We start from the raw sequence: 11,109 nt of genomic DNA on the forward strand, positions 1-11,109 counted from the left end.
AAACTATCATCATTACTTTTCCCTCACCCAAATCACTTCTTTATGACCTTGAATGTATTTTCAGGCCATAACGACTGTCGGTATTCCCGATTATCTCTCTCTAGTGTATATCCATCTATGGCCTGATCTCAAGACAAGTAAGTTACTTTTCAACATTCCTATCTGACCAAATAAAATGTTGTAAAAAGTAGTTGCTTCTTCAAAATAAATCTGATGAATCTCTTTGAAGACAAATGTCTTTCATAGTATTCGCCAAAGTTGCTTATGTACACTCTGGGGTTGTCACTCGCTTAGTGGTTCATGTTGATTTATTAACAGTCTGACATTTGCAGTCTTATCTATCTTGTTTTATCAAATTATTTGGAAGTGGCTTTTTGTGCCTTAATTAAATAGCAATAGAGGAGAGATGACAGGAAATGAGGGAGAAAGATCTCCAGCCGGATCGAAACCAGGTATATTGTGGTTCATGGTCTTAAAAAAGGATGCAGATAAACTAATGCAAAGTCTTTTTGAAGTAACTAAATCGCCACTGCTGCAAAAGTGAATCATATAAGGCCGCATGAGGCTGGGCAAAATAAGGCTAAGCCAGGTAGCACAGGTGTCCTTCTCCACAGCCATATATCCTCTAGTATGTTCTGTTCTTTGACACGCCCAGCATACCTCCAAAGGGTCGTATGTAGGAAGCGCCCTGATCAGATGCCCCAGACTACCCGAGAGGTCTCCTCTTAACGACAAGGAGAAGCGATTCTTCTCCGAGCTCTTTCAGGAGAACCAACCTCCCTACCAAGGCTCTCGGGGTGACACCAGATGTCCTGAGATACAAACCATTTCCGGCCACTTGCACTATTGATCACATGAATTCAGTCAACCTCCAAAACCTCTTGGCCTTTGGAACATGTACTGACCGGTAAATCACGAGCTTACCCTTCAGGCTCAGCTCACTCTTTACCATGACAGCTTGGTACTGTTGGCGATGCACTAATCTGCTTGTCGGTCTTTTGCCTTTAGTTTTTCATATCTTACCCTGTGATAACTCCTTCACTCATGTACGTTTCGTGCTTCCAGCCAAAGGAGGGCAATCCACCATTTACAGACAGAATACCGCGGGCCTCACACTTGGAGGTGCCAACTCTAAATCACAACTATTTCAAACTAAGCAGATGGTAATGGTCTGATGAAGCCAGCGGAATTTACAGATGCAAGCCTGAAGTCGCCAACGCAGACGCTCTCTACCCACTAGCACCAAAACACACATGTGTACTAGCACCCTTCGGCTGCCATTTCTAACGTAAGTGGAGGCATTTATTGATGACCGTGCACTCTCGTAACCCTGAAGAAACCATTCCTGTCAAAATGCGTTTCGGCTCATTCCTTTGATTCTTGAATTCATGCAACTTTGATGAGCTGAACTCTGATGAATGGACAGTTTCTTTTTTTTGTTTTTTATTCGCACTCTGTCCCAAGATGACCAGCTTTAAAGAAAGCCGGAGTTGAAGGAAATGTTTAGAATCAGGTCAGCTTAAGGAGCCACATAAAGTCGAGTGTGATAGTTGTACCTGTGTTGTAGCCGTGGAGGTGGTACTGCTCCTTGACCCCCACATCTGCTGAAATTGCACTCTTATCTCGGCAAATGTCTCGATGATGACTGCGATGAACACGTTCTGTGAAGGGGAGAGACAGGGAGGGAGTGAAACAGAGACGGTGAGAGGGGAAGGGGCCGTTGTGGCCATTAAAAATGGCAAAGGGCAGGTCCGTCTCTCGACTTCCTTTAACTATCTGTGACGGGATATTCCTTCTCTCATTAGCCAGAGAACATTCTACTAACAAGGGGAAATGGTTGGGTCTGCAGGTGAAAGATTAGGTTACGTCAATTAACCGAAACCTTTCGGTGTTCAGCTCTCCCATGCTGCCGTGCCACGGGGGCCGAAAGCATTGTGAAAAGTGCAGTGTAGAGAGAGACTGGCTCTAACCTTGACAAGCCATGCCAAGAAGAAAATGAGAGTTATGAAGTAGAAGTACGAGCGCCAGCGCGGGAAACTGTCGATGGCTCTGTACATGAGGAACACCCAACCCTCCTGTGATGCCGCCTCATACACGGTAAAGATGCTCGTACCTAAAACAAAGACAGACAGAGGAGGCGGAGAGGTGTACAGTCAGATGAAAAGCAGAGATTGTTATTGAAACAAGTGTCAGTGTCGGCCTTTCGCTTAACGCGGTGATGTCTGTGAGCTTCGCCCCAATTATCATGGCTCCCCTCAAACTAAGCCTTTCAAAAAAGACAATACCTTGAGTTTCTATATAATGAAAGTTGGTTCTGACAGCCTGTGAAAAACACAGCATGCCAGTATCCTCCCTTCTTTGTAATGACAAGACTTTCAATTCCAACTCAGACAGACACAGGCTCATTAATCCGATGAGATTAATCTGGTCAGATGTAGTTTATTAACCTAAATTCTGTGAGTTTCTTTTGTCTCTGTCGAGTTTGAATAAAATGTGTTGTTACAACGATCGGCGAGTGAAAATAACTGTTTCTGTCAATGCAGTCTGGTAGCTTTGAGGAGAGCATATCACTTTTCACGTTTCTTTTCAAGTCAACTCGACGAATTATGGCTTTAGTTCGACCAAACCAGAGTTGGTGATAGTTGGAACAGTGTAAAGACTAACAAAGACGGCTTTTGATTAGTTTTATTTTGTTTGAATGAAGGCTGTTTCCATGATCAGCGAGGTAAAATGACTGGATATCTATCTGGTGGCTTGGAGTAGAGCTTCATTTTTTAATAATTATAATAACTGTCCAAATCCCTGTTGGTTATATATTATATATTCACTTCAACATACGTCACAGCATCGCAAAAAGTAGGGCATCCAATTTCCATCACTGACAGAGCTGTCAATAAATACTGATTGTAACCTTTCCCTTAAAGGACACAAGCCAGATGTTAGTGGTTGTTATTGGGTTTTTTGTCCAGTGGGAAAGGGGCTTTAGTGTATCTTTATAGCTTTATGAACAATATATTCCCTCTGCATGGGTGTGAATAAAAATAGTACATCTTTATCCTCAATAAACTCTTTCAGGAGGCGAGAACCATTCCTAAAAATAGGATCGCACATAATAATAAAGTCAGGGTTTTTATACAAGGCACTTAAGCGTCACAGTAAAAGCTACATTAATATTCATAAAGTGTGTCGATAGACCAGAACACTTAGGCTGTAAATTGCACTGAATGAGTCACGTTCCAGTGTCTGAATCAAGGTGAGGTTTACTGTGAAGCTCTCCCTCTCCTTCACGGCTATCTACAGATTAGGGGCGCTGCACTGTGCACCGACACTGGAACTGAGCACCGTTCAGCTGATAAGAATGCAGGACGCTGCCGTATGTCACTGCTTCACACCGGTAGCTGGTATGTGCAGCACTTTAGTTCTCGCTTTCTCACACTGGGCCATTCTTCCACAGAATATACGATACCTTTTAAGTGGGGAAAAAACTGTGAAAACAAAAGCTTTTATTTATGTGAATTACTTCACGGATGTTTAGTCCTTATCAGGCATGTTATGTGCACGTGTTTGAATGCATTAAACGTGTTAAGTGTGCAGCTCGTACCTAGTTCATTGAAGCCACTATAGCCGAGCTCCTGTCGGCTGAGGCCCAGCTCCTCCAGGTCCATGCATTTGAAGCCATGAGGACACTGGTAGCCCTCCCCATCAGGGGAACAATGGGTGTCTGGGATGGCCAAGCTGTTCCATGTCACATTACTGACAAAAAGGTTAAAAAAAACAAAACAAACTGTTATTCAAAATGAGTGTGCAACGTGTGGTAAATGGAATCAGTATCATGAAAAAAGAAGGTACAAGTATCAATTGTCATTCTAAGATTTGACGGTTATAATGTGCTCTATAATGAAACCAGGGAGTTTATAAGTCAAATATTCATGGCCAGCTACACATTTGAAATGAGCATGAGAAACACACACACACACACACACACACACGCACATCTCTCCCCCTCTCCCTGTCTTTTAGCCACAGGTGTTGTTCCCGGAGCTGCTTGATTACTCTAATGAAAATGAATGCCTTCAAATTGGCTGCCCAGACATTCGTCCAAATTGTTTATTAGGGTTACAGGATCAGAAGGGATAATATATTGCGCTATCACAAAGGGCAATCAGAGGCAGGGTGATGAATCCGATAGAGCTTATTACGCCGGGGGTGGAATAACACCACTGTATCTTATCAAATGAATCACGTTTCTTGGCGACAAAGAGGAGATAAATGAAGCCTCGGATGAGAGACCAAATGTCCAGCAATGACGCAATATTATTAATGAGTCGAATGAAAAACAAACCGTCTTTGTGATTAGAGATTATTCAGGTGATCAAACTAAAATGAATTTGTAATGCTTTGCATAATTGGAAAATGTGAGGTCCTGTCAACAAGCTCGGCCCACATCAGCGAGCAAAAAGCTCTTGTTGACACATAATCCACTGAATCAGTGGGTTTAGCATGGGATATGCTAATAATACACTTTGTTCCATAACATTTAAAAACAGTGTAGTGTTTATGTCACATGATTTCATTTCTTGCCCTCTGAAATGTTAATTTTACATAAATTGTTTCAAAATATCAAATCAAGAATAAACCACACAAACCACAATTGCCCTGTCCTGTAGATCTAACTCACACTGAACAAACTGTGCATGTCATTCATTCCATGGAGTTAAATAGCGACGAGGTCGATTGCAAAAATCCTGACATCGACAAAAGAGGACCTCACTTTGTTCACAAATCCAAAACCCTTTCATCTAACATCCATATCAGAAAATGTCCCCCTGATGCTTTCCCCCCCTATTCCCATCAAATCCCTTGTGTTTGAAAAGCTAGGGAGCTTTGACTTTGTGCCAAGGGCATATGGCAGATAGAGATTAGACACATCAGTCCTTGTGTGACATATTTCTAAAATATCCCAGTAGGAGCATATGTATGTGAGGGATTCAGGGGAAGAAGCACAGCAGCAAACACATTTCATGCAGCTGCCACACCACACTTTTGGAATAATATTACGAAGGGACGTCAGCTATAAATGTGACAACGTCTTCTGCTATCTTTCCTGATACTAATGACGGTCAATGCACGCCGTGTCCCTATAGGGCGCACACGATATGTAAAGGGACATAGATGGGTAGCCGTTAAGCAGGAATTAGCTTAATACATAAAGGCTGGACAATGAAGGAATGTATTAATCATCACAATGAGTGTGAACTCTCCCTGCAGCCTGGGGCTTTAATCATGATGGTCGCTTCCCCCGTCTTTTGTCTCCGCAGGGATTCCTGTTCTCCGTTTCACATCATCATCCTCAACCCAATGGTTGAAATCAGATCCTTCACAAATTACGGTTTTGCACAGCGATCTGCACAAACCGTCACAACTCCCCTGGTGCCGACTGGCCATTTCTCTTTAATTAGAGTTTTCTAAAGACAATTAAAGATTACTGCAATTAAATTAAAGTTCATTGAATATTTCAATAGAAAATAATTGAACTTTCTTTTCCTATTTTGCCCCCAAATAAAGGCTATATTATTCTTACGATATTTCTGTACACCGATGTTTAAATTAAACAAGGTATTCCAGTAATGAGCTCTTATGTACCCTCTAAATTACTAGAATTAATAACGCTAATGGGTATGGAAAGAAGGTGCTGCTCCACTTAAGGAGAGCTAAATTAATGTGTAAGGCTACTGCTTAGAAGGTCACACCAAATGAATTACCAAAGACCAGATGCAGTCAGGATCTGAGACTCGGCTGAGTAGGTACCTACCTACTGTACTGACTGATCAGTTGACCCATCTTTGCTTTGCTGTAATTCATTAGAGCGGATGTCACAATGTGAGCTGAAAAGAGGACACAGGCTCTGTATAACTGAGCTTTCACACTAAATGCACTATGGCATGTGCAGGGGAAGGCTATTTTTCTCAAAGAAAGACACTGTTGTTGCACCACACTGACGTTAGGCTTGACGTTAGATATTCCCCATCAAGTCTTGTCTAATATTATAAAAATGTGCAATATTCATTCTCATCACAGGGTTATATTTAAAGAGGACTAAGTTACCAAAGGTCTGTCTCTGTTAGAACCTTTGATTTACGTCCCATCTCTGGCTGGAATCATAATTGCAATGAAGAGCACACCCGGGCAGATAGTCTTCACGGGTTTGGTTATAAAAGCTGCTTCAGAATGGAATTGATTTTAATTGTCACATCATGACTGAACACTTTCTATTCAAGCTGACGCAAAGAAACGGCTATGGGATAAGAAATGATGAGAGAAGAGCCAGAAAGTATGTATAATGTACTGCAAAATAACTTTAATATGAAATCTGGGAGCTGGGTGTAGTGCATTAAATGCAAGAGTAGCTTCAGGTCGTTTAATGCAGCATCCAGATTGTGCAGACCCCTGCAGTGTTTCACACAGGCAGACTGTAAAACAAGCTACCACCTCTGCAAAGCAGAAATCACAATATTAACTTGCGAGCACAAAGCCCACAGGAAGAACTCATCAACATTGATGAGGGGGGCCTACTGTACATATTTAGGCTTGTTTCAGTAGCTGTATTCTTAGGCTGTTTATGTTACGATCGCTTGCTGGGGAATTATCTAAGATCGGCTTTTACAGCCAGTAACGCACGGATCAAATGTCTGGCTGGATGCATTCAGGCTCATGCATGTCTGTTCCAACGGTGTTTCGCTTGGATGTTTTTGCACTTCGTGTTGACCCTCCTCCATAAACTGTAATAAGGAAAAGACACTCGGTGTACAGTATCTTCTAGCTTCTTAAAACAACTTCATTAAACATTATTGCTTCAGTAAACCGTTCTCAGTAAAAAAAAAAATGCATCGCCTCCATTAAAGCCGGGAAAGACGGCCTCCATCAAGGTATTTAAAGGATGACAGTTTAGTATCCAAAGTGAAACTTCGTTCCTACCCTTTCTGCGTGTCATTAGTGACGCAGTGATGGTTGAACGTTCCGAACATTTGAACGCCCAGGATTCCGTACAGGAGGAGAAAAAACAGCAGGAAGATGGAGACGCTCCAGATCTGTTCCCCGGATCGCCTGCAGAAGCAGAGGAGCGGGAAAAAAAAAAGTTTTGTTTTACATGAGCGAACCCATCCATTAATCGTGATGGCCGTAGTGAGGAGGAATGCTCATGACAGTGTTTCTACTTCAGTATGTTGGTGATGCGGGAGCGAGGGAGCTCGAAGCGGAAGTAGATCCGGAAGGCCCGGATCATAATGAGCGCTCGGGGGATCCGCAACATTCCCCACGGAGACATCTGATCCACCAGCTCCGCTATTTCAAACACCTGACACAAAGAGGATTGGATCGTTAAGAAGTAAAAAACCAAGCAACTACAACGCTGTCCAAGCACTTTTGAGGGCTGAAATAAAAGAAACTGTAATTGTAAATGTTGCAATATACCTGCAGCACCAGGGACACCCAGATGAAAAACACCATGAATCCATCAAACATACACCAGCGATCTTTCACATAGGAGTTGTCCCCCTGTGCAGAGAGAAACAGAGGCATCAACACGATGAAAAACAAGAGAGGAACAGGAAGAGAAGAAACATGGTGAGCATCTTCATTATCCAAGGCCATAGATTCCACAAAAAGGTGGTGCATTCGAACAAATACAAGACAGCCTGTGACGTTTTAAGCATTTCAAACTGCTAGGATTCATGGCTGTGGAAATGGTTCCAACATCAAGTGCCATTCTGTCTTTGTGTCTGACCGCAATCTTTAAAACGGCCTTGTTTTCGACGTGAAGAGACAAAAGAATGATCAGGCCCCTGAAGTGTGAACAAACTGAAATGTCATGGGGCAAAAATGGGCATACTTAATTACCACGGAGAGAGAGAGAGCGAGAGCGAGAGCGAGAGAGAGAGAGAGAGACTCAGTTAGAGAGAGAGAGAGAGAGAGTCAGTCTTTCACAGGAAGAAAGGCTGTAAATAGGAGGGTGTGTGCTCCACAGATAAGACCATGTTTGATTACACACTGACAAGAACAAAAGCATGCAATTACTTCACCATGCTGTGAGGATCATCATTTTTATATATGTTGTGCAGCAGGCACTTTTATTAACTAGCTACAAAGTAGGACTTTCAATGTTGAATATCTACATATATACATATTTATATAGATCATATAGATGTACATATATATACATTCACATACATATATATATATATATATATATATATATGTATGTATATATACATACATATACATTTACATACATATATATATATATATATATGTATGTATATATACATACATATACATTTACATACATATATATATATATATATATATACATATATACACAGTATATACAGTATATATATATATACCTACATATACATGTATATACATATATATACTGTGTATATATGTACGAAATGTTCCAGTTGTCATTGAGTTTCCCTGCACAGGTGTCCTCCTCTGCTTGTTATCCTTGATTTGTCAATTAAGCTGTCGACACTCTTTATGGCAGTAATTACGGGCCTTTCATCTGCCAGCTGTCCGTTCCTGGATGCTTCTAAAGAACATTATCCGTCCACCTGAGATTCTTCTTTAATCGTGTCGATTCATCTGATCGTACAGGTCGATGCAACCAGTGAGGTTGCCTTTCTAAAGCCTGACTGAAATCTGACACAACACAAAAGGGCTGATGGACCAGCATGCAATGCAGTCCGTCAGGTGTCAAGTGGCTGTTACCTAATTGTACTGTGTACTTCAGTGTTCCCATGCCTCCACTGTGTTCTGGTTATATGCACGTAAACTATTCAGTCCAATACTCTGGACAGAATGGAAAACAATAAATAAAATAAATAAAATTAAAATAAAATAAAAACTAAATATTCTAATAAAATTCTTCCAATAACCTAGAAGGACTTCATGTGTCACATGCGTTGCTTTCAAGACGCAATGAAACTGCATTTTCCCTCTTTAGTTCAATGTATTTCCTGTTTCCTTTGTTGGCATTTTACAGTCTAAAAATCGTATAATCTAACTTGATTTCGTTAACGTGCGTCCTCGTGACCGCGCGACTCCCTCGGCAGCTACCTTGATGATCCCTCGGATGTGCATCTTGGCGATCATCTCGGCGGTGTAGAGGAACATGAGCAGCGTGTCCAGCGTGAAGGTCACGTACTGCAACGGCGGGTAGTGCTCGAATGTCTTCGGGGTGTTCATGCACACGGAGATGACACTGATGATGGCGCAGGCCCGCAGCAGAGTGTGCACCCACTGCAGGAGACAAAGAGAAAAATGATGACAAATAATAGTTCTTTTCACATTCTACGCTGTCCAGCTGACTTCAAAATAACGGAAACGTGTGGCTTGAAGAGGACGGAGATAGTTTTGTGGCACAAACTCACTGCTTTGTTGATCCAGAAGATGTCAGCGCTGTCTGCGAGGGTCTCGTCCGGCCCAAAGTCGGTCATGGGCTGGGCCTCGACCCGTGAGCTCTGTTTCCTCTTCAGCATGCTGGGGCTCGCTGTGCTATACAGAGAGTGGATCTGACAGAGAGAGAGGGAGGCGGGGAGACCACGCGGTGAACAAAGCTCAACGCGGAACAGGAGAAACACTCTGGCTGCATCCAAGTCTGGGCATTGGGGTGCTCCACTGATTGTAACTCCAATCATGTGGAACATAAATCTAAATAAATAGGTTTTAGGTGTACTTAACGCAGCAAAGAGGCCCTTGGCCCCTGTCATATATGGCCATATTAACAGCAACTGACTTTAGAATAATACCAGTGCACTTCTTAAGGTATGGGTGACTGGACAAAATCTACTGTGGGTTATCCAATATTCAGTATTAACGTCTTAAATAAGCTGTGTATCAATCGTGGCCTTGGGATGTAATCACTGCCAGACTATCTTCAGCAAAAATAAAGTACCCTGACTTGAATGGCCAGAACAGAGGTGTGTACTTCAAAAAAAACAAAGATGTGTTGCATTGTTGAATGGCCACCGTGATACACAACGTAGCACACATGGAACACAGGACGAGTGTATTCACATTGGAACAGCTCCAGTCACTTACCACTCGGGGGGGAAAAAGAGGCGTCCAGTAGATTAAGCTGTGCCAACGTCGTTTTTTTTTTTTTTACCCGTGCATACCGTGTTTGTGTGTGTGTGTCTGTGTGCATGTGTGTATGCAGAAAAAAGAAACGTGTACAGGCCGTTTCAACATAAGAACACAAGAAGAAATGACTCTGAATGGAGACAAAGCGCACATACCAAAGGGAAAAGTAAAGCTGAAATTGCTCCAGCACTGCACATAACATGCGATCAGGCATACCCTGTAAATAACACACAACAGTTAGTCAACATCATGGCTCATATGGTGTACAGTACACTACCCACATCTACAGTATGCTCAGAGGAGACAGGAATGCCCACCACATCTGACATCAAGGCATATATGCGACACACTCAGTGAGTGAGTGAGTGAGTGACTGAGGTGTTGTGGATAGAAGAGAGATGGGGCGGTGGAGGAGGACCAGGGGGGGGGACTCACTGTGAGGCTCCTCATTGGTGCGTTCATCCCCAGGCCAACAGAAGGGGTGGAGAAACCAACCAGAGAGACAGACTAGAGATGCAAAAAGGAGAATGTCCTACAGGCCTGGAGGTCCTGTGGCAGCAGTCAGTGAATGGTAGCAGTCATAAGAGCAGTAAAGAGGGGTGAGAGAGCATATTCACAAGTGCTGCGAGGTGCAGCTGCAGCAACACACAGCTATGCAGTTATATCGGTGCAACCCAACTTACTTACATAAACACTTATTTTCTCTATGAAGCCATGCTGATAGTTTTGCTTATTTTTGACAATGTTGAGGTATCTATATCTGGTATCTCTGGCGCCAACCTCAATGTAAAGTCTGTAGGGCTCCCAGCACAATTTAAAACCTCTCTTTCTAGAAACAACTAGATATGTTTTCATAGAAACTATTTCTTTGGCAGAGTAGTGTCAATGAAAACTGCGAAAAAGTGAAGTTTCATACCCAGAGTATCAGAGACCCAAGATCATTTCCATTCACCTTCATCTTAAGGG

At 42.5% G+C, this 11,109-nt stretch overlaps 1 protein-coding gene across 1 annotated transcript in view; it reads right to left on the reverse strand.

The window, feature by feature from the left end:
• nalcn (sodium leak channel, non-selective) overlaps positions 1–10,340 on the reverse strand; it is a gene marked incomplete at both ends in the record, with an annotated part of 65,208 nt that extends 54,868 nt beyond the window's left edge. Inside the window, 9 exons of the mRNA XM_079169579.1 lie at positions 1,557–1,661; positions 1,971–2,113; positions 3,602–3,753; positions 6,976–7,104; positions 7,215–7,354; positions 7,471–7,554; positions 9,118–9,300; positions 9,432–9,572; positions 10,299–10,340. Coding sequence (XP_079025705.1) covers positions 1,557–1,661; positions 1,971–2,113; positions 3,602–3,753; positions 6,976–7,104; positions 7,215–7,354; positions 7,471–7,554; positions 9,118–9,300; positions 9,432–9,572; positions 10,299–10,340 — 1,119 coding nt within the window. The remainder of the gene's footprint in view (positions 1–1,556; positions 1,662–1,970; positions 2,114–3,601; positions 3,754–6,975; positions 7,105–7,214; positions 7,355–7,470; positions 7,555–9,117; positions 9,301–9,431; positions 9,573–10,298) is intronic.
• Positions 10,341–11,109: the final 769 nt, after the last annotated feature.

This window comes from Pholis gunnellus (genome assembly GCF_910591455.1).
Source record: "Pholis gunnellus genome assembly, chromosome: 12".
Classification (NCBI taxonomy): Eukaryota; Metazoa; Chordata; class Actinopteri; order Perciformes; family Pholidae; genus Pholis; species Pholis gunnellus.